The sequence below is a fragment of the Ranitomeya imitator genome, chromosome 2 (genome assembly GCF_032444005.1).
Source record: "Ranitomeya imitator isolate aRanImi1 chromosome 2, aRanImi1.pri, whole genome shotgun sequence".
NCBI classification, from domain to species: Eukaryota; Metazoa; Chordata; class Amphibia; order Anura; family Dendrobatidae; genus Ranitomeya; species Ranitomeya imitator.
In genome coordinates, this window is record NC_091283.1 from 55,812,359 (window position 1) to 55,837,583 (window position 25,225).

At 39.1% G+C, this 25,225-nt stretch overlaps 1 protein-coding gene across 2 annotated transcripts in view; it reads right to left on the minus strand.

Moving 5' to 3' along the window:
- DPF1 (double PHD fingers 1) overlaps positions 1 to 25,225 on the minus strand; it is a 110,620-nt gene that overhangs the window by 21,290 nt on the left and 64,105 nt on the right. Inside the window, exons 2-5 of one of the 2 annotated variants that reach the window (XM_069746780.1) lie at positions 17,601 to 17,761; positions 16,941 to 17,033; positions 1,554 to 1,681; positions 1,070 to 1,159 (exon numbers count right to left, since the gene is read on the minus strand). In XM_069746780.1, coding sequence (XP_069602881.1) covers positions 1,070 to 1,159; positions 1,554 to 1,681; positions 16,941 to 17,033; positions 17,601 to 17,761 — 472 coding nt within the window. Of the gene's footprint in view, positions 1 to 1,069; positions 1,160 to 1,553; positions 1,682 to 16,925; positions 17,034 to 17,600; positions 17,762 to 25,225 lie in introns of both variants that reach the window. The other variant, XM_069746779.1, reaches the window with a different exon arrangement.

The following is a 25,225-nucleotide window of genomic DNA, read 5'->3' on the forward strand; positions in this document are numbered from 1 at the left end:
AATAAAAATTATTTTAACCCTGCTGTTCTGTTGGTCAAAAATGACCGACTTTGAACTTCAATATTCTTTAAAATATTCAAGATGCGGCTCTGAAACCCGTGGCCGACCGACCCATCCTCATTTAAGTCAATCAACCACAAGTTTCAGAACCGCATCTTGAACACCCCAAAAAATACCAAAGTTCAAAATAGGTCTCCCCAGACCGAACAGAACAGCAGGGTTAAAGAAACGTTAAAAATATGAACTGAAGGTATAGAATTTTTTTTTTCTCTTCGGCTGAAAAAAATTGATTTTATGCTCACATTATCTTATAGTCAAACTCCACCACCACAAGGTTCAAAGCGCCTCATGGTGACGTATTGTTCTCAACTTGACAGATAGATACACAGACATATCTCTTTTACGATCAATGTTGAGAAAAAAATGTGAAAACCTATCTTTTTGTCTCTTAACAGAAAAAAAAAATGACTTTAGTTTTTAGGTAATGGATGCTTTTATTTTTTGTTCTGTACCACTGCCTAATTTTTAGCTTTGCTTTATAGACATGGACATGATCAGCAGAGTCATCTCATAATTTATTTTTTACGGTAGAGGAGCCAATTACACTCTACTTTCAGGACAATACTATTACAGATTGCTGATATCGTATTGATGTATGAAGGTTTCATGTCCATTAAGTGCTATTAATTGCTGCGGTCATAAAGCCCACAAAGAGATGCTATTGGTCATGCTGTGAAAAAAATAACCCATGGCCACCTTATGAGCACAGCTAGTGTCTTGTTGCATTTTCTACAAGTCCAGGATCACATTTAAAGGACAAGCTGAATTGGTAGATGATTAGAGATGGAACCAATTAATGTATTAGTCACGTCTAGTACAAGTCGTAGATATGTCTTACAGATTCCTATCAGACAAACCCAAGTAAAGACTCTTACAGGTGTCTTGTTCCTTCCTTACACACAGTTACACCACCCCTGCCTCCCGAGTCTCTTCATGATATTTTTTCTACCTTTTTAAAATTGAACTTTTAGCTTTACGTAACCCTTATATTTTTCCAAAATGTTCTTACCTTTCCTTTTGCTCTGTTCTTGCGCTTTGGAGTGTCATCTTCTAGGTCATCACCCTCTAATTCGTGTGGGATATCTCCCACCTGTGTCTTCTGGAAACATGGGAACCAAACTTAAAATTTCCCTCCCCTAAAATTCACTGTACATGTCCATAGATGGAGAAAGATTGGTGTTGGACAAGTGGATGGAAAAAGAACCAAGATTGAGGACAGTTTAGATGCCAAACACTAGAAGAAAACCATACTTCTGTCTGGAATTAGAATGTCCATATTTCTACAGGTCATTATTTTACATAGGTGTGAACATAAAGATGACTGTTATTGGGAACGATGGAAGAGAGAAAGAAGACACCTCATCAGTAGTTATGTAGAATGGATGGATAAATGGGCATCAAACAACAGATGGCAATATATAAGATGGCGTTATGATACGGAGACTATGATGACAGAAGACCTCAACAACGAATATCCGGTATGCTGACCTCACCTGACAATCACTAATTATCTCCTCCTCTTTGAGTTCCAACTTTTTATCAACCGTCTCCGCACATAGTAAGGCTTCTAGGACCGGTCCCTCGGGTAAACTACTTTCTTTTTTCATAGGAACCTCATAGTCTAAGACAGAAATAAAACATGATTTAGCACCAAAGTTAATAGGTTTGTGTCTGCTTAGAAGCATAGCTGAAAAGAAATGTATACTCACGGCAATCTTGAGCTGTGACGAGTAGACAACTGTGTATCTCGCAAGTACGGTAATTTAGTTTAGGTAATAAATACCCGGGACTATTTCAATCTTATTGTGTTGGGGAAGGATACTGAAAAATTTGGAGAAAACCTGTGCAAACTTCAGGAGAACGTACAGAATCCAAGCATATGTGGATCTGTTTGAATATTGAATTCAGGTCCATCGTGTTGCCATATTGATTTATATATTCTAGTACTGGTATCATTCCGTATTAATTTCAATGTGCAGAACGAAGCATGGAACCAAATAGTTATGAGGAGTCAAATTAGTAATGGTTATATAAATAAAAGTTTCCCCAGGGACACGTGATTTATTAAAGTAATAACCGGACATATGCATAATTGCCAACAAACCCAATTTTATCCAGACAAACCTCTAAATTGGAGGTCAAAAGGTATAGGTAAATGGTGCTCAAAAGCGAGTGTTCTTTTGCATTTTGGGGTATTCTCAGGGTATTAAATGTTGTGGCTTAATCTACTGAAATGTTGATAAGTATAATTTGCCGGACTGTATGCGTGAGGCATTTTATTGTGTATGGCTGGATAAAAGTAAAGGTCTACATTTTACATACATACGGCATGTGGATTTAACAGCGTATTCACTGTAAAAACAGTAAAGTTTTTAGTAAGTTTTTAGTAAGCTACTAAGCCACCCAATACTAGAGCAGGAGGCAAATATAGCAATAAACTCTAAAACAAGTTATCACCTATTTACGGGATACGTAATAACTTGTTGATTGGTGGGGGTCTGACTGCTCAGACCCGCACTGATCGGCAGAACAGGGCACTTATGCCCCCATTACAATGGAGCAACAGTGCACGTATTGACCACCGCTACATTCATTTCCTAAAGGGCTGCTGAGCGCTGCACTGAGCTTTTTCTAGCAGCCTCATTGAGAATAGATGGAGCTTCCAACCTGCCATTTTGTATGCTGATAAAAGTTCCCCATCAGTTATTAAAGTTACCTGATCAGGTCCCAGTGGCCAGACCCCCACAGATCAGATTTCTACTGGACAATCCCTTTAAGCTCCAACTATTATAAGTATATCTTAAGAATCATTAATATTGTCATTGAGTAATATTTCTGTTCTCTGCATTACAGATATTCTTCCCATAAAAAGTCCCTTAGGGAATGACAAATTAATTATAAAAAAATTTAAAAAAAAAAGTTTCTTCAATACAAGTACTTAATATTGAAAATTCTTCAAATCAGGTTACCTTGAAGCCATTATATTGGCTGCCTTGGAATATAATAAAAAATGTTCATCAAATGGGAAAGGAGAAGGGTGAAAAACGGATTGTACATGTATACCTCTTATGTGTGTCTTGGTACAATACAGGAAGGTCTCCCTCCCTCGGTATTATACACAGTAAGCTTGGAGATCCATTAACTGTCATTAGCACAGTTAAAGCCATAAAAAGACACTTCTGTACTGCAATTATCCATAAAAAGCCAATCAGGGTGTAGGCGGCAAATAATCAGAGGAGGAGGAGGGAGTGCGGGGCTCTTTCTGAGGCTGGCATGGGATCTGCAGTTTTTAGCAACAGCAGCTGACCCAAGACACAGCAGAAGGAATTTAGATTTTCTTTCGTGATGTTATTTTGGGTTCTTGGTTTGACCTTGGGATGTTTTTTCTTACTCTATGCGAATTTCAGAATTCGTAAAATTCGTAAAATCTTAAACATGACCTTGAAGGGTCGCACTGGTGAAAATCCTTTGATTTATATTATTCCAATGCATCGAAATCAAAATGAAAAAAAAAATAAAAAAATAGGCAACACTGCACAATCTCACTTAAAAATATTATTAAATATATTGTTTTGTATCCACAGCTCCTATATTAGCCTATATGTTTCCATGGTAACAGACCACAAACAAACCTTGCGTAGTCTGATTCTCTTTAATCTGCCACCTACTTCTTAATAATACACATCAGTAGGTTCCAGAACATGGAGTAGAGAGAGATGTTTATTGTCAGATTCACCTTTCTATTCGCCAAATGCAAATCTCGATTTCTTAATTTCAGAATTAAAAAGTGATATGTGGATCAATGAAATTTAAACTAGGTGGAGAAATTAAGAGCGTCTCTTCTCCTGGCTCATATTTCTATTCGGAAATACATCACATCTCAATTGGTGCTCCGCAGGAGTGTGTCTCCTTCATATTTAGTTCATTACAACTAGTCATGGCTTAGATAAAGAGGAGCTGTATCCAGGTCAATAGTTTTTGCAGTATTTGTTCTTATTTTATTTCCGCTCTTCTCTTGAGTATTACTTTTTTTGTTTTAAATTCTGCCATATAGTCTCAGGATATTGGCCTTTATTGAATGCTCTTTACAAGTAGCTCACCAGATCCTCGGGGGTGTGTCTTTAAGCTGCTCTGTATTATCACTCTGTGAGCCACACCCCTTTTGAGAAGACCCAAAAAATAGCACTAAATAAAAAATCTCTGGAACTGTATGACAGATTTTGAAAAAAAAAAAAACCTACAAAAAAAACACCAGAATACTGCAGCACACACTGGACACTTTTAACCCAGTGTCAGGTCCTCTTTAAGCACTTTATCCACTTTATCTATTACCAATTTACCATTTATTGATGCATCACCTATATTACTTCCCAGCTTTCTTGACTTTTCCTGGGACCGTCCTATTTTAATATATATGAGTATTTAATGTATTTATACATACATGTAGTTAAATATAAATGTATATAAATGTATAGATATGTACGTGTATTTAATGTATTTATATATGTGTATTTAATGTCTTTTTATATAAGTGTATATAATGTATTTATATATACAAATATTAAATGTATATATACTTATATCTATATATATATATCTATGTGCATATAATGTATGTACTGTATGTGTATTAAATATATTTATATACACGTGAATATAATTTATTTATATATACGAATTTCAATGTATTTACAGCTCTGGAAAAAAATAATAGACCACTGCACAGTTTTATAAAAATCCACTTCTCTACATGTCTGACAGCCATTCCATTCCAGTGTCAGTTGAATTCCAACCTGAGTGCACCTTATTCTACTTAATCTGCTTCTGATTAGGTGATCACCTGAACCAAATCTTATTTAATAAAGGAAAGTATAAAAAACACTGCTGTGGTGTTCACAATCCTCTTGCAACAGGACAAGATGGATGGCAAAACAAGTGCTAGTAATATCCCAAAAGTAATAGCAATGAAGAAATAGCTTTTAACCATGCCAAAGGAGTTGAAAAGACTTGAGTGAGGAAAATAAGGGCTCAATTCTGGCTTTACTAGCAGAGGGACACAGTGAGCGTCATGTTGCCTCCATCCTTAAAATTTCTAAGACAGCAGTCCATTACAACAAGGTCAAACAGCAGAGGTTGAGGACAACAAAGCTACAGACCGGCAGAGGGCGAAAATGACTCCACTTGACCGGGATGACGGTCATCTTATTCAAATGTCACTCAGCAACTGCAGGATGACATCAAGTGACCTACAAAAGGAATGGCAAATGGCAGCTGGGGTGAAGTGCACGGCAAGAACAGTCCATAACAGGCTCCTAGAGGAAGGGCACAAGTCATGTAAAGCTAGAAGAAAGCCTTTCATCAATGAGAAGCAAAGGAGATCCAGGCTGAAGTTTGCCAAAGACCATAATGATTGGACCATAGAGGACTGGAGTAAGGTAATCTTCTCTGATGAGTCTAATTTTCAGCTTTGCCCAACACCTGGTCGTCTAATAGTTAGACGGAGACCTGGAGAGGCGAACAAACCACAGTGTCTTGCACCCACTGTGAAATTTGGTGGAGGATCAGTGATGATCTGGGGAGGCTTCAGCAAGGCTGGAATTGGGCAGGTCAATCGTTGAGAAGGACGTATGAATCAAGGTTATCCTGGAAAAACAGTTGCTTCCTTCTGCTCAGGCAATGTTCCCCAACTCTGAGGACTGCTTTTTCCAGCAGGACAATGCGCCATGCCACACAGCTAGGTCAATCAGGGTGTGGATGAAGGACCACCACATTAAATCCCTGTCATGGGCAGCCCAATCTCCAGACCTGAACCCCATTGAAAACCTCTGGAATGTAATCAAGAGGAAGATGGATAGTCACAAGCAATCAAACAATGAAGAACTGCTTACATTTTTGTGCCAGAAGCAGTGTGAAAAACTGGTGGAAAGCATGCCAAGACGCATGAAAGCTGTGATTAAAAATCATGGTTATTCCACAAAATATTGATTTCTGAACTCATCCTGAGTTAAAACATTAGTATTGTTGTTTCTAAATGATTATGAACTTGATTTTTTGCATTACTTGAGGTCTGCAAGCAATGCATTTTTTTGTATTTTGACCATTTCTCATTTTCAGAAAATAAATAAAAAATTTATTGCTTGGAAATTCAGAGACATTGTCAGTAGTGTTAAGAATAAAAGAACAATTTACATTTTACTCAAAAATATACCTATAAAGAGAAAAATCAGACAAACTGAAAATTTTGCAGTGGTGTCTTAATTTTTGCCAGAGCTGTATGTCTGTTTTCTTCCAGAAACAGTGCCCCACCAGTCCACAGGTTGTGTCTGGAATTGCAACTCTTATTTACTAATTTCATTAGAACTTGGTTGCAATACCAGACACCAACCCAAATACACAGAGCTGTATATATACCGTAAATGTATTTAATGTATTTATATATACGAATATTTAATGTATTTATATATACAAATATTTAATGTATTTATATACGTGTATATAATGTATTTACATATACAAATATTTAATGTATTTATATATAAGTGCATTTAATGTATTTATATATACACAAATATTTAATGTATTTATATATGTGTGTATATACTTAATACATTAAGTATTTATATATATATGTATATATATATATATATATATGTAATAATAATTATTATTATATATGAATATTTAATGTATTTATATATACAAATATTTAATGTATTTATATACGTGTATATAATGTATTTACATATACAAATATTTAATGTATTTATATATAAGTGCATTTAATGTATTTATATATACACAAATATTTAATGTATTTCTACATAAGTGTGTTTAATGTATTTATATATATATGTAATAATAATAATTATTATTATATATATGTATATTTTTATATATATATATATATATATATATATATATATATATATATATACACACACATCTATGGTTTTTTCCATTTTTTGTAGTTCTAAAAAAAATTTATTCTGATCAGGAGGACTGCTTTTTTATGAGAAGTGAAATTGCATTTTCTTTCCAGACAAGTATACAAAAAAAAAAAGAGCATTAATACGTCTGGTCATGTGGTTTGATAGTTTCCATGGCAACTGCTTTTTTCATTTACTGAATAGCTGAATTAAAAAAAAAAATTGAAGAAAAATGTGAGAGGGAAAAAAAAAACGGGGGAAGGGAAGAGGAGAAAGGGAGGAGGGAAGAGGAAGAGTGAGGAAGGGATGAAATAGAGGGAGAAATAGAAAGGGGGAGATGGGATATAAAGAAAACAGTAAAGGAAAAATAAAAAGGAGGAATATAAGGGAAGAAATGGATAATGAGGAGTTAAGGGGGGGAAAATAAATTAGGCAAAGTAATGTCTGAGAATATTGTGAGGTGAGAGCAGAGATCATAATGCTGAGAGGACCGCATGGTGGGTTCATTACCAAGTATATGGGGTCTAATTTCCTATTTTTCTATTACACCTTATGCTCTTACCTGATTAAATTGTCAGACTGAGCTCATCACTAGTGACGACGCTAGTAATGTCTGAATTAGTTATGCCATAATTAACACCCTAATTTAATAATAGTAATGGTGAATAATAGTAAATACCAATAAAAATAGTAATGACCTGACAAAAACGACAAAAATAATCACATAGTATTCCCAGTAGGGCACAAAGGAAATCCTCCAAGAGCAGCCTGTGGATGTGATGTCTAGCAGCCGCTCGAGTAATACCCTGCAGGGGATTTCTAGTTCTATTCTAGCAGAGAATCTCTGACATTGCCCTTGTGTCAACCCCAAGACTTAACACTCTAAAATCGACTCCATTAAGACTGCGGCGAGAACCTCTTGGAGCCTATGCGATCGACTCTGATAATACAAACCCCAAAAATCCATAAACTATACATAGTCTTAATGTATGCATATGCTCTATGGAGAATTTAATCAGCCCTGAAATACAAGAAAAATTCCAGAATGCAGTAAAACAATTAAAAAAAATATGCTGCTGTCAGTGATTGGCTGCAGCAGCGCTTAACAAACTACAATTCTGGTGTTTCAACTCCTTTTTTCCTTTTCGCCACGCAAATAATTTTCGATTTTGAAAGATCGGGTTTTTACAGATACGACGATATATCTTTATTTTTTTCATTTTTAACTGTAAAAAGGTGTATGAATAAAATTTGTATTTTTTTATATTTTTAAAACATATTTTTAATTTATTTTTCTCCTTTTTTTTTTTCACCGCATAAATAATTTTAGATTTTGATAGATCTGACTATTACAGATGCGACGATATAGCTTTATTTTTTCTTTTATTTATTTTTTTTATACAAGAAAAAATCCAGAATGCAGTAAAACAATAAAAAAAAATATGCTGCTGTCAGTGATTGGCTGCAGCAGCGCTTAACAAACTACAATTCTGGTGTTTCAACTCCTTTTTTCCTTTTCGCCACGCAAATAATTTTCGATTTTGAAAGATCGGCTTTTTACAGATACGACGATATATCTTTATTTTTTTCTTTTCTTTTTGATTTTTAACTGTAAAAAGGTGTATGAATAAAATTTGTATTTTTTTATATTTTTAAAACATATTTTTAATTTATTTTTCTCCTTTTTTTCTTTTTCACCGCGTAAATAATTTTAGATTTTGATAGATCGGATTTTTACAGATGCGACTATATATCTTTATTTTTTCTTTTATTTACTTCTTTTTATTTTTAACTGTAAAAAGGTGTATGATTAAAATGTTTATTTTTTATGTTTTTAAAACATATTTTTAATTTATTTTTCTTTAAAGTGGTAGTCCCATCTCCAAGATCTTATTCCAATATCTCCAGTTAGAAATGTAGTATAGTTCTCCTGATTCTCTTTGTTGCTTCCTCCATGTGCAGGGAATGGCAGCAGCTTAGATATCCATGGTTACGACCACTGACAACTAACTGTCACTATATGAGTGGTCGTAACCAAGGATACCTAAGCTACTGCAATGCCCTGCACATGGTGGAAGCAACAAAGCGAATCAGGGGAACTATACTACATTTCTAATTGGAGGTATTTGCTAAAATTATTACACCTACTATGTATTGGGATAGGGTCTTGGAGGTGGGAATACCCCTTTAACTTTTTTCTTTAATACCACTGAGATTGTTTCATCGCTTGTCCTATATACTGCAACACTGAGATATATAATGAACTTGACATTTTCCTATCGAACATAAAAACAGTTTGGGCTTTATAGAAGTACAAATTTGGTGGCGACGTAGGCCTCCAGTATGCCCCCAGCTGCCATGGCAACCCAATGGCACCATCACAATTTTGTGATTGAAAGAGGCACCTAAATGGTTAAAAGGCAGTGATTGACAGATTACTCTAGTCGATGACAAATGCACTAAAGTGATAGTCATCAAGAGGGAACTATGAAACCGGTCAAAAAGAAAAGCTGCCTGTCACCCATAGCAACCAATCACAGGGAGGCTTATATTGAGAATTGTGCTTTGAAAATATGAAAGCTGCGCTACGATTGGTTGCTATGAGTGACAATGTTTTTAGACAGTTTTTTTTTTATAAATCTTCCCATTTCCTCTGATGAGCTGTGATTTTTATCCGATAAATTAGATTCCTATTAAATGTCAGTAAGCAAAGATCATAAAAACCGTGAATAATTAATGAACCAATTATATAGCAAAATATTTATTTGATGGAAAAAATACCTGATTTAACCCCTTCCAACTGTGTTTAAAGGTACCGTCACACTAGACGATATCGCTAGCGATCCGTGACGTTGCAGCGTCCTCGCTAGCGATATCGTCCAGTGTGACAGGCAGCAGCGATCAGGCCCCTGCTGTGCTGTCGCTGGTCGGGGAAGAAAGTCCAGAACTTTATTTCGTCGCTGGACTCCCCGCAGACATCGCTGAATCGGTGTGTGTGACACCGATTCAGCGATGTCTTCACTGGTAACCAGGGTAAACATCGGGTTACTAAGCGCAGGGCCGCGCTTAGTAACCCGATGTTTACCCTGGTTACCATCGTAAAAAAACAAACAGTACATACTTACATTCAGCTGTCTGTCCCTTGCCGTCTATTTCCTGCACTGACTGCTGGCCGCAAAGTGAAAGTGAAAGCACAGCACAGCGGTGAGTCACACAGCGGTGACTCACCGCTGTGGCTGTGCTCTGCTTTCACTTTGCGGCCAGCAGTCAGTGCAGCAAACAGACGGCAAGGGACAGACAGCTGAATGTAAGTATGTACTGTTTGTTTTTTTTACGATGGTAACCAGGGTAAACATCAGGTTACTAAGCGCGGCCCTGCGCTTAGTTACCCGATGTTTACCCTGGTTACCGGGGACCTCGGGATCGTTGGTCGCTGGAGAGCGGTCTGTGTGACAGCTCTCCAGCGACCAAACAGCGACGCTGCAGCGATCCGGATCGTTGTCGGTATCGCTGCAGCGTCGCTATGTGTGACGGTACCTTTACTTTCCCCCCCCCCAATCTTACCATATATTGTACTGAAAAACAGGTAAACAAAATTCCGAATTGAAAAAGAAAAACAAACCGCAATTTAAATGTTGTTTTTTTTCTACTTGTGTTTTTGGCAGTAACAATAACCCGGTAACTTAATTTTACGGATCAGTACAGTTATGGTGATACCAAAGTTATAAAGTCTTTTTTAATTGTTTTTTTTACTAGTTAAAAAAGTTGCCAAAAAAAAAAACTGTCTTGAGTCGCCATAACTTTTTAATTTTTTTCAAGTTGTACTCGTTCTTGGTGGTTTTGTTCGTTTTTTTGCCTGTAGTTTTTGGGGTCCATATGTCTTTTAAGGGTACGTGCACATGTTACGGATTTGGCTACTGATTTTTCCGCACAGAATCCGCATCTCTTGGCAGAAAACGCAGGCAAAAATGGTTGCGGATTTAATGCAGAGTAGATGCGGATTTGTTGCGGATTGTCTTGCGTTTTTTGATGTGCAGATTTGCCTTACTCAATGTATATCAACGGGTGCAGAAAAGCTGAGTTTCCGTACAAAGAATTGACATGCTGCGGAAAATAAACAGCTGCGTTTCTGCTCAGAATTTTATGCAGCATGTGCACAGCGGTTTTTGTTTTCCATAGGTTTACATGGTACTGTACAACGCATGGAAAACTGCTGCGGATCCGCAGCCAAATCCGCAACGTGTGCACATAGCCTTAATCTTTGTTTCCCATTTTTGAGAGGTGATGTGTTTAGAAAATAGAGATTCTGACCAGTTACATTTTTTTTACATTATTTCATCATTAACCATATTGGAAATATTATATTTATTTTTTATTTTGTCTGGAAAATTCCGTAAGTAGCAATAGGAAATGTTGTCGCTATCTGCGCTGTGCAAAAAAATGTCATATTTGTTGTAGTTGGGCTGCACAGAGCAGTAATTTCGCCACTAGTCGCTATGACAAGCTATCAGCACTTCACACTCACACCGACACAATAAACCCACCCCAACCCCATTCCCAACCTCCTGCTATCACAATTTACATCTCAACTATCTCCAATCTCATTATATACTATAGGTGCCGGCTGTGTCACGCAGCTGGCACCAGCATTGTATGGAACGGACTCAACATCTGAACCTTTGCACATCTGCCATAAATGTAATGCACCAATTTAAAGGGTTATTTTCAACATTGCAAGATATCACTTGTCCACCCGACTGATGGAATCTCCACTGATCCTGGGGACGAGACTCTGAAATGCTGCAACACAATGGAGAGGTGGCCCAATATGCTCACCACCACTCCATTCATTGTCTACGCGATGGCTAGAGGTAGAATGAATAGAGATGAGGTGCGTGTGGTCAGCCACCTCTCCATTTCTAAGCCTCGTTCATGGGAACGGTGGGGGAGGTCCTCAATTGGATGGTTAGGTGACAATATTGGGAATAACCCTTTAAAAGAATACCTAGTGTTGTGAATTCTGTTGTCGAACTCCCTCCTGTGGTCGTGAATGGTACTTCGGCGAGTTCTGTCTATGGGCTCCCTCTGGTGGCTGTGAGTGAAGCTGCTGCTTCTGAGGTTCCTTACACAGGTGACGTGGTTTATCCTTTGGTTGACTGCTCTATTTAAATCCTCTCAGATCGTTACTCCATGCCAGCTGTCAATGTTTTAGCATTGGTTCAGTTCGCTCCTGGATCTCTCTGGTGACCTGCCTTCTCCTGCAGAAGCTAAGTTTCTGATAGTCATTATTTGTTCATTGTTTTCTTGTCCAGCTGGTTTTCATGATTTTGTCTTGCTAGCTGGAAGCTCTGGGATGCAGGGTGGCCCCTCCGCACCGTGAGTCGGTGCAGAGGTCTTTTTTGCACACTCTGCGTGGTCTTTTGTAGGTTTTTGTGCTGATCGCAAAGTTACCTTTCCTATTCTCTGTCTATTTAGTAAGTCTGGCCTCCCTTTGCTGATACCTGTTTCATTTCTGCGTTTGTGACTTTCATCTTTGCTCACAGTCAATATATGTGGGGGCTTCCTTTACCTTTGGGGAATTTCTCTGAGGCTAGGTAGGCTTTATTTTCTATCTCTAGGGCTAGATAGTTCTTAGGCTGTGACGAGGCGCCTAGGTCTGGACAGGAGCGCTCCACGGCTATTTTTAGTGTGTGTGATAGGATTAGGGCTTGCGGTCAGCAGAGCTCCCACATCCCAGAGCTCGTCCTGTATGAGGTTTAACTATCAAGTCATTCCGGGTGCTCCTAACCACCAGGTCATAACAACCTAGTAATTAGGGATGAGCGGACCGATGGACGTCTGGGTTCTGGTACTTGACCCCAACTTTTTTCAAAGTTCGGTTTGGGTATCACAACTGCACTTGAACCAGAAAACATTTCAATGAACTTCCGGGAAAGGTCCGTGTTTGGCGTTTTCCACTGGCCAGTAACTGTCCAGTTTTGAACACAAAACTTTTAAGTTTGGGTCCGCTCATCCCTACTAGTCATCCATCATTGTGAATTCTAGCAAACGTTTTCAGAGTCACTAGTGATATTCTGCATACAATTTCTAGTATTGTCACCTATGCACACCACCGTATTACGAGTCGGCCATATTGCTGAGTGCAAAGACTTCTACAGGGTCCTAAAATACCTTTTTATCCTGTCGATTTCATGTATAGACTTTTGCTATAAGAAAATGATACCATGCTTCATTAAATATTGTGTTACCAGGGTATTCTCACCAAGTTTCATGGCTAGGGTAGGACTTCTAAGGCACTATTCACATTTGCCAAGTGCAAAGGATCTACTGCGAGATGAACACCACCAAGCGCTTTAACATTGCATAGAATGTAAGTCCGCAAGGACAGGGTTCTCTCCCCTCTGTACCAGTCTGTCAATGTAAACCTGCTTACTGTAATTGATATCTATAACCCTGTATGTAGCCCCTTTCTCATGTACAGCACCATGGAATTAATGGTGCTATATAAATAAATAATAATAATAATTTTGTTATATTTTTCTTTTCAAATTGGAGTTGTTGTTTTTTATCCCATTGTATTGGGTGTTTTCTAATGTGGCCTTTGGACCCCATCAAATATCGGGGTCCGGGTATGTGACTGGTACCTCTGCTCCATCTAAAGCTAAAAACGATGCCTCTTCTACAGGAGTTACTGGAACGTTTAAGTAAGGAGCAACAAAATGATATATACCTAAGCAAATAAAATAACAAAAATAATAGTAAAAGTAGTATGTTGCAAGGTGGATCAATGATCATATCTTTCATGCTTGACCAGAGCCACGTGTTGGGTTCTGAATCCCCACTCCAGACTTTCAATGTATTTGGACCAGGGCTATAAGGGTATATTTCCATACAACGGTACAGGGTACGGCAAAAAATAATTTGCAAATACATACAGGTTTCCAGCAATGGTTGTTGTAATTGGTTCTTACAATATTCCAAATTGTACTTGAGAAAAAGTCATTAAAAAAGGAACCAGAAACTGTATGGAAATAAATCCATATGCACCCTTATTTTCAGGGGGAATGTACTCCTGGAGTCTCTTTTGGAAATGTAAGAAAAGACGGGTTCTCTTGACCGAATAAAAAAAAATTGTTTGATTTTCATCCACAAAAAATGAACGATTTTCATCCACAAAAAATGGATTATTTTTATCTGTATAGTGGTCAGTATGCAATCCACATGGCATCAGTTTTCTCTTTTACGGTTTGCAAGGTATCCATTAAAAAAAATGGATGCTGTACAGTGTTCCATACGAGATTCGTTTTTGTTTTTTAGACTTGAAAGAAACTAGGGCACACTGATTTTTTTTTCACACACAAATTCAGTTTCTCCCCAAAAAATGGCCATATGAACACCCCAAGCGAATAACGGTAGTCCTAGTGCTGTCCGTGTTCTGTCCATTCAGCACTTGGACCGAAAATACGCTGATGTGAAGCTACCCTAAGGTTATGTTCATATGTAGCATTTTTGCAGCATTTTTTTGTTGTGTATTTTTATGTGTTATTTTCTACAGAAAAGAAGCTGTGTTAGTACCGGCAAAAACTATGAGATTTCAGAAATCTCACGCACACACTTGTGTTTTTGGTTTTTTTTTTGTCTTGACTGAATTTTAGAACATCAGCGTTTTTTTAAAAATGTGCAGCGTGGCAATTCTTTCAGTGTTTTTGCAGCATTTTTTTACCCATAGAAATCAATAAAAAAAAAATGCAAAAAAGCACAGAAAACACGATTTTCTGTGTTTTTGGTGAATAAAGCTAACTTTATTAAACATTAAAAAAAATCACATGTAATCTGCACCCAAAAAATGCACTAAAAATGATAGAAGACCTGTTTTTTTTTTGCCAAGAGAGCAGGTTTTGGATGCAGAAAAAAATGCTGCAAAAGCACAATGTGTGAACATGGCCTAAAAGTTGTTGTTGAATCATAAAATATTTTAAAACTCACATCATTGAAAATAATTTATACGCATTTGTGGGAAGATATTTGCAACGGTTTCCGGATTTCTTCTTCATACAAGTCATCCTATAATTCGGAACAGTCTACGTCAGAAATGTACGGCTTAGTGTAGAAGATTGGGAATTAAAATGAAGCTAAACTTGGGACTAATGTAAGAGCATCGATGCTGCAGATCACGAGGACATCATATAAATACCAGATAATAATGAAGTAACATTATCCAACAATCTTCCACTGATATAAAAGAATTGAAACTTGTGGCTGTTTGTGAACTTGGATAAAAGGGTTTAAATAAATCCTAAATTGAGAAGGGGGTCAATTACAAAAAAATATATCTTATTCCCCAAAAAAAACACATATCCTACCAGTGTCCACCTCATATCTGCCCTTGGTGTTAAAAGGATTTGCGCTCAGAGAGACCTGCAAGGCATTGTGCTACTCTAGAATTAAGGTTTATACCCAGGCACCAGTCATCTCATTGAAAACTTTAAAATAAGTAAAACTGTACTAAAAAAAATAATATAAAAAAGTGTTAAGTTTTCCCTGCAGTGCCCCCACAGGGCAAGTGAAGCATTACAAATTGTCCATTAGAGTCAATGGACAGTTTTTATAATGCACAGACATGCCATTCTCCAATGGATAAGGGTCCTGAAGTGAGAACTCTCCTCAATTAACTCAAAAACATAAAAATGCATTATAAAGAGGACTTAATCTACCGGATAATACTGTCAAAAGTGCAGTAATGTATTAATAAGGCAAAGAAACGTGAGACTCAAAACTTTGTTAAATTTAATCTGTACATTTTTCTGCGCTCACGATCCCTTATAGACAACAGCTGTACCCTACACGTTGCTAACAAATCATCCCAGGCTTTATTGCCTGTCCTCTTATTGACTCGAAAATTGGCTACCTCCCAGCTGGCACCGTCTCTGGCCAGCCTCCATCTACACTGACCACCCTCTAAGCACGCAACTTCATTGTTTTATCTCCAGACTAATAATGAAGAAGACCATACTGTGAGCATAAACTCAACGTTACTGGTCCCAAACGACCATGCCAGTTTACAATCACATTGGCCAATCTTCATGCTTCCATAGCAGCCTACACTTTACACTCTCTTTGCCGAGCCACCACCAAATGTCCTCCATATTTAACCACCAACTGCACCTTCTGACTGTGTAGCCTCTGATCATCGGGCTTTCAACGCACCTCTATTTGGACTCCCTAGAACCTTCTAAACTCTTAACTCTACTTTATCTTCTGCCAGGTCTTCATTTTTTATTGCCTTGGGCATACACAGTATCCTTATAGGGTTTGTAACAAGTTTGGAAGTAACTTTCCAATCACTGGGGTCCAACCATTGGACCAACCCAGAGAACCGAGGCTCTGAATGTAGAGGACACCTCGACTCCATTCAGTCACCTCCAGCCACACGCTCCCTTCAGCTATGTCCAGTCAACCCACAGAGAATGAATGGAGTGTAGGTGTTCATGATTGACCACCCCTCCATTCACAACAGCTCCGATTCTTGGGATCGTTGGGATCAGCAATCGTGGAGTTTTCAAATCCAATCCAAATAATGACTTCTGTCCTTTGTTATTTTGTCTTCCATTCTGAGTTCTTGGCCTTCAAAACCTCACGGATTCCATGTAATAAACCCTTCATGTATCGCCCTCTATAACCTAGGGTCTAATAGTAAGGTCCATATCTGGCACAACTCACCTAACCATACCATGGACCATAGTTTTCATCCTAACTTGACCAACTGTTCCATGACATGGACATTTTTGGTTCCTATACGGAAACTCTACAATGCAAAGTAATATTTTACTCTTTCATATTCGCTCTTCAAACTCTCCTCATACCTGATGGCCAATGTGTTGCAGGTCCCACGATGGCAGAACATGATAACACCTGGGCCCCCCCAAACTAACTTCTTACCAAGCTTAAACTCACAGGGCCTCAGACGAGGATCCTCTAATATGTCCAGCCGCCTTTTCTTCCTCCAGCATCGAGCAGGATACGTATAGATCTGCCCCGGTGATAACCCTGCAAATGAGACAGGCGAGATTCAGGGTGTTAATATAATAGTAGTTTTTCATCTCACAGCGGTATCCAAAAAAAAAAAAATAAGAAGAGAAGTGGGTGGAACAATGCAAGGAACAGTTGGAAAATCTGAGGAGCTGAGGAGCCGAACTGGAAATTGGCAGAAGGCACGGACCATCAAAAATGTTGCAGTGGTTGGCATTTATGGGCTTTTTATTTCCTTGCACATTGTTGGCTGCAGAATGAGTTTAATGAGAATCTGTTTCCTTTTGACAGGAGATTTATGATCACATCGAAGTTCAGCTAAACTTTCATGTGGAATGTAGTGAGAAATCAGATCAGAAAAAGACACACAAAATAGTTACAAAAATACCCCAAAAATGAGTTCAATAACAGAGTTAACTCAATCTGCAGCCAGCAATGTGCAGGGAGACAAAAAGGCAATAAAATGATTTTTAGCTCAAAATGTATCCATTTAAGTAAAAAAAAAAAAAAAGATATGTCCCTGAGGTGTCTTTGTCCTTGGGCTCTTTTCCACCTATCTGGCCATGAGGTTGTGTTCCTCCATACCTGGTCCTCTGTGTGTTTTCTCCATCCAGATATAGCAGTTGTTCTGGGCCACACCGGTCTGGGAGTCCAGGAACGGCAGCCTCATACTTCTCTCTGCGCACAGACGGGCGTTATAACTGCGGCAATGTTCTATGGCCTCCCGGTAGAAGTCCTCTCCCAGCCTACAGGAACAAAAGACCCTCCATGTTAGTTTGGGCTCAGAAAAAGAGCAAGAAGCCGCACCAAAAGCTGGTTTTTATCACCTGCACACACTCTTTCTATGTCCTCATAATGCGTAAATGCCCATGCAGATATCGGGTGCTCACAATGAAAAAATCAAAACATGAAGTGCAACAGTCTTATAGAAAATGCGAGCACTCACCATCTGCTAAAATCCACTTCTTTATTGTGACATGTAGTCAAAAGGCAGGAAAGTCAGGGAAAAAACGTGATTCCACAAGACGACGGCCGTTTCGCGCTGCCGCGCTTCCACGGGCCTTGATCAAAGTGTTATATGCCAGAAATGACCTAAATAATTTGATGTATCGGCCCCCTATGTTTATTTCACTCCGCCTTAATATTATTGATTTATATAGTAGCGAGATCCGCTATAATATCTAGCCGCCAATCAGAAGCCTCAGTGGTGAAAGTATAGATACCAGTTTCCATTGTATGCCGCCTCGCCCAGCACACTCCTCCTAAACTAAGCCTGTCAATTCGACATCTCTATCTGCCTCCAGTCTAAATGATACCACTAAGGCCTTGTTCACACAATCAGTATTTTACATCAGTATTTGGACCCCAAAACCAGAAGAGGAACAATCAGAGGTAAAGTATAACATGTCACCACTTCTGGATTTTTCACCCGCTCCTGGTTATGGCTTACAAATACTGATATAAAATACTGAACGTGGCCTTACTCTTATATATTGCTCTAAATTGTAGTATATGGCAGTTTACTATAGCATAAATTAGGACACCCCAACAAATCTTTCAGAAAATCTTTAGCTTCCTTTCACAATCAACATTTTCTATGGGATACCATACTACAAAATACTGATTGCAAATAAGATGTGCTACTTTGCACTCCCCAAAAAAGTAATTTCCCTAACAAATTGATTCTATGTTGCGATTATGAGTACACCCCAATGGAAGGCTTAATAGCAAAGCTCAAGTTTAGACTACAAAATTCTAATTAACAAGAATTCAAGTCAAATTATTTATTTATTAAACAGGTGTCCAGCAGACAGTTGAGTATAAAAGGAGATTAATCAAAACCCCTTCCAATTTTCTACTGTAAGCAATGGCACCACATGGAAGAGAAATGTCACATGACATAAGACAAAAAAATTAGGCTGGAGAAAAAAATAGCGCAATCGGGTCTTATCCAATATACATTCAGAATTAAGAATAGCAGATTATTCTATCCTGATCCATAGATTTGTCCATTTTACAATGGTGTTCAGCTGCTGCTAATCCACGGGTCATCAAACCACTTGTAATAGAAACCAGGAAGGATTTGTGGACTTGTTTGCGCTGCTGATTATTGAAGACGCCAGTTTCAGAAAACTATAGACATGCGGTTTTATTTGACAAATTTCGAAGTATACGGTAATACACTTTTTCCTCAGGAAAAGCCATACTGTCCCGGTATAGTTTTTCCTGAGGAAGACATGTATTATACTTCAATAACGCATGTCTAATTAATTTTCTGAAATTGGCTTCTTCAGTAATGAGCAGCGCGAACAAGTCCACAAATCCTTCCTGGTTTCTATAAGAAAAAGAATAATTTATTTACACAATAAAGGTGAAGGCTACAAGAAGATCAGCAAAGCTTTACTTATCAGTCAGAATATTGTAGTAAAAGTGAGAGATAGAGACATCCAGGTCGACCACAGAAGTTAGAACCTCAACAGGAGCGTCTTATGATGAGAAGGGCTGAAGAAAATCGATATACAAGTTAACTTCAGTGAGCTAGAGAAGTGGAAATTTAAACTGGGGCGAGAGTTTCCCGTGACACAATACGGCGTACATTGCAGAGGGACGGCATGCATGGGTGCCGTCCACAAAGGAAGCCTCTCCTAAAGCCCATGCACAAAAAAGCCATCTACAATTTGCCAGGGCCCATGCTGAAAAATATGAAAACTACTTGGACTCTATACTCTGGAACTGATGGTTTCAAAACTTTATTTTGAGGAGCACAAAGAAAATTCATGGTGCCTACAGTGAAACATGGTGGCAGTGTCTTTATCTCAGGCCATATAAGCACTGCAGGTGTCATTGATGGTTTCATGAATTCACAGATTTAATGTTCTGTATTGTCCTTGGTAGACGTGCACTTTTCCAACATAACAATAATCAAAAACACACATCTAAGACCACTTTTGCATTTCTGAAGAAGAACAGGTTGAAAGTGATTCAGCGGCTAAGTGTCTTCTGATCTGAACCCAAATGAACGCTTATGAGGAATTCTGATGAGACAAGTTGTCATCACTCTCCATCCAGCATCCAGGCTCTAGAAGAGGTCATTCTTGAAGTATGGAAAAAGATAGATGCTGCAATATGTCACCAACTTTTTCCTTCCAGGTCTAGAAGACTTGGTGCGCTCCTTAACAAATCATGGAGGTCATGTAAAATACTAGATGTAGTAGTTTTTTACGTGGAGAGTGTTCATTTTTGCATCATCTATTTTTAGTAAAACTGAAGATTTTGTAATGAAAGTTATTTTATTAACCTTTCATGTTATGAAAAAAAAATGTTCTGTGAAACTCAGTCTTGTCAAAATATTGGAAACTGTTCTTGGCTTCAGTAGGATATTGATTAAAATCTTACTTTTCAAAGGGGGTGTACTCATTTATGCTGAGCACTGTGTATATGTATATACGCATATATATATTGTACCCATGTGGAAATGTGCATTTGCTATAGTACTGTAGAACCCATGAGAAGCATGGGGCTCGACTTAGGCAAGGCCTTCTATACCTAACCGTCACCACTGACCACATAAACTTCCATATGGCTCCTTCTCTAAAATCTTAGCAATATGAAGGGGAAAACAGTCAGAATGGGTTCTGCTAAATAGAATCTTGGTTCTCTAGAGTGGATATCACAATACATTGTTATAGAACACTTCTATCCAGTGAGGCTGGTGTACTTACTCTGACAATCTAAGTCAGTAATTCAGTATTATACGGATGCTTAGAGCTGGGCTGCAAAATGAATTATTCATCTATTCTAGGTTTTCAAAGCAAATCCTCCAGCCTCATCAGGTGTAGATATCTCTTTCCTAATTTATGCAGCAGATATGCTAAAATATAACTCCCCCCCCACCCACCCAATACTCCTAACCACATCTCCGTCTCTTAACCCCAGTGATGGGGGGATACAGCTACGAACAAGAGCAGATACTGTAATTCTCCTTGGCTTCCAATGAGCAGACGTTATCTAGAGTATAATTGTAAAGCCTATACTACAGGGCTCTTCTCACATCTGCTGGTGCGAACATTTCGGTTTACTCAGTCCAGGTGCAGATTATGGAGTGATAAAATATTCGGGTGTGAAATATTTCCTGAATAATTATCGTGCTTATTAGCAGCTTCTCAGACAGAAAAAAAAATGTCTTAACGAGCACTGAAACTGCAAAACATACTGTATACCCAAATACTAAGGGCACTCCTAGTCAAATCCAGCATCTTCTACTTTAATGCCCATATAGTTCAGTTTTGTGATACCCGCACACATTGATATTTCTATGTAGTGTAACCTCAATATGATAATCGGAAGAATAAAATATCTCTGTTGTCACCCTCTGCTCATCCCTGACCGAAAATATGTATCTCTCCTGCAGCCTGTGTCGCCTCTTCGGCCCTGATTCATCAACATGATAACGAATTCTGGGGTTGATCGCTTTGAAAACTAGCAACATTTTTACGCAATGTGACGTTTTCATGACCATTTCACCTATTTCCACCAAAATTGGGGGAGCTGGGCCGATATAGGTCAATCATTTGGTCTTGTTTCTATGTAGAAGGTATGACTTTTTGGCTGAAATTAGTCAATGAAGACTACTTCTGGACTTCTCTGAACAGCAGATGAGTGTGACCGGATAACACTCATTGCAACTGGTTCTGAACTGATGGCACTGCTGGACATCTTCCAATTTCGAAGGGAAGTAGGAATGATGTGTCTTTCAACTGTTCCACTAATTTTCCAACAATCTTGAAGGAGTTCCCAGAGATGCTTAGCACTTGTTGGCCCCTTTTCCTTGACTCTGCGGTCCAGCTCACCCCAAACCATCTCGATTGGGTTCAGGTCCGGTGACTGTGGAGGCCAGGTCATCTGGTGTAGCACCCCATCACTCTCCTTCTTGGTCAGATAGCCCTTACACAGTCTGGAGGTGTGTTTGGGGTCATTGTCCTGTTGAAAAATAAATGATGGTCCAGCTAAACACAAACCGGATGGATTAGCATGCCGCTGCAAGATGCTGTGGTAACCATGCTGGTTCAGTATGCCTTCAATTTTGAATAAATCCCCAACAGTGTCACCAGCAAAGCACCCCCACACCATCACACCTCCTCCTCCATGCTTCACGGTGGGAACCAGGCATGTAAAGTCCATCCATTCACTTTTTCTGCATCGCACAAAGACACAGTGGTTGAAACCAAAGATCTCAAATTTGGACTCATCAGACCAAAGCACAGATTTCCACTAGTCTAATGTCCATCTTGTGTTCTTTAGCCAAAACAAGTCTCTTCTGCTTGTACTGTCCTTAGCAGTGGTTTCCTAGCAGCTATTTTACAATGAAGGCCTGCTGCAGAAAGTCTCCTCTTAACAGTTGTTGTAGAGATGTGTCTGCTGCTAGAACTCTGTGTGGCATTGACCTGGTCTTTAATCTGAGCTGCTGTTAACCTGCGATTTTTGAGGCTGGTGACTCGTATAAACTTATCCTCAGAAGCAGAGGTGACTCTTGGTCTTCCTTTCCTAGGGCGGTCCTCATGTGAGTCAGTTTCTTTGTAGCGCTTGATGGTTTTTGCCACTGCACTTGGGGACACTTTCAAAGTTTTCCCAATTTTTCGGACTGACTGACCTTCATTTATTAAAGTAATGATGGCCACTTGTTTTTCTTTACTTAGCTGCTTTTTTCTTGCCATAATACAAATTCTAACAGTCTATTCAGTAGGACTATCAGCTGGTTATCCAGCAGACTTCTGCACAACACAACTGATGGTCCCAACACCATTTATAAGGCAAGAAATCCCACTAATTAAACCTGACGGGGCACACCTGTGAAGTGAAAACCATTACCGGAGACTACCTCTTGAAGATCATCAAGAGAATGCCAAGAGTGTGCAAAGCAGTCATCAAAGCAAAAGGTGGCTACTTTGAAGAACCTAGAATGTAAGACATATTTTCAGTTGTTTCACACTTTTTTGTTAAGTATATAATTCCACATGTGTTAATTCATAGTTTTGATGCCTTCAGTGTGAATGTACAATATTCATAGTCATGAAAATACAGAAAAATCTTTAAATGAGAAGGTGTGTCCAAACTTTTGCTCTGTACTGTATATTTCTCCTAAACAAAAGGTGGTACACCGGTATCAGCGCTTCATCCTTTCAAGACCTATTGTGTCATGTCATCATCTCACCGAAACCACCAGAACCTCTCCCTGTACATTATTGTAATTATTTAATTTTACCTTGACAAATGGGAACACGTTTTTATCAAAAACAATAAATAATGATCACTTGTCCATCTCCAGGTGCATTTCTTAATTTTTCCTAGAGCACTAGTGTTTTTTCTCCAACTCCATTGGTGCACAAATGTCATCAAAGTATCTTTCACTGTGCAGTAGACCATTAATGGTACCGCTTCATTCATCATTTGTAGATTAGCACTTGGTAAGGACCAAGAAAATTAGTACTGAGTAAAAAACAGGCCCATACCTCTGGAACCAAATGACAGAATTAAGAAAAAAGCATAACCCCCCTAAAAACAAAAAAACAAGGATTGCTCAGTGGAGCAGCAGCAGAAAAAAATAAGAACAAAGACCGGACACTTTTGACCTTGTGACAGGTTCTCCTTAATTGTTCTCAATAGGTCACACTAGTATCCATTCACCTCTCCTAGTACACTACTGATAGGTCTTCATTTACTATCAGGTCTTCATCTCTTCCAGTGCACTGCTGTTAGGTCTTCATCTCTTCCAATGCACTGCTTAAGGTACCGTCACATTTAGCGACGCTGCAGCGATCTAGACAACGATCCGGATCGCTGCAGCGTCGCTGTTTCGTCACTGGAGAGCTGTCACACAGACAGCTCTCCAGCGACCAACGATGCAAAGTCCCCTGGTAACCAGGGTAAACATCGGGTTACTAAGCGCAGGGCCGCGCTCAGTAACCCGATGTTTACCCTGGTTACCAGCGTAAACGTAAAAAAAACAAACACTACATACTTACATTCCGGTGTCTGTCCCCCGGCGCTGTGCTTCTCTGCACTGACTGTGAGCGCCAGCCGGAAAGCACAGCGGTGACGTCACCGCTGTGCTCTGCTTTCCGGCCGGAGCTTACACAGTGCAGAGAAGCACAGCGCCGGGGGACAGACACCATAATGTAAGTATGTAGTTTTTTTTTAAGTTTACGCCGATGTTTACCCTGGTTACCAGTGAAGACATCACTGAATCGGCGTCTCACACGCCGATTCAGCGATGTCTGCGGGAGTCCAGCGACAAAATAAAGTTCTGGACTTTCTGCTCCGACCAACGATGGCACAGCAGGATCCTGATCGCTGCTGCCTGTCAAACTCAACGATATTGCTATCCAGGACGCTGCAACGTCACGGATCGCTAGCGATATCGTTCAGAGTGACGGTACCTTAAGGTCTTCATTTCTCTTAGCGCACTGCTGGCAAGTCTTCATCTTTCCCAGTGCACTGCTGGCAGGTCGTCATCTATCATGGTGTACTGTTGTCACATCGTGCACTGCTGGCAGGCCTTCATCTCTCCTAATGTCCTACTGTCAGTTCTCCATTTCTTAGTGAACTGCTGGCAGGTCTTCCTCTCTCAGTGCACTGCTGGCATCTTTTCATCTCTTGCAGTACACTGCTGGCAGGTCTTCATCTCTCCTAGCACACTGCTGGCAGGTCTTCATCTCTTATATTGCACTTCTGTCAGGTCTTCATCTTTTGTAGCGTACTGCTGGCAGGTCTTCATTTCTTGTAGTTCACTGCTGGCAGGTCTTTATCTCTGGTAGTGCACTTCTGTCAGGTCTTCATTTCTCCTAATTCCCTACTGTAAGGTCTCCATTTCTTAGTGAACTGCTGGCCGATCTTCATATTTTTTAGTGTACTGCTGGCAGGTTTTCATCTATCCTAGTGCACTGCTGGCTGGTCTTCATCTCTTATATTGCACTTCTGGCAGGTCTTCATCTCTTGTAGTGCACTGCTGGCAGGTCTTCATCTCTCCTAATGCTCTACTGTCAGGTCTCCATTTCTTAGTGAACCGCTGATGGGTCTTCCTCTATTAGTGCACTGCTGGCATCTTTTCATCTCTTGCAGTACACTGCTGGCAGGTATTCCTCTCTTGTAGTGCACTGCTGGCCAGTCTCCATCTCTTGTTCTGCACTTCTGGCAGGTATTCATCTCGTACT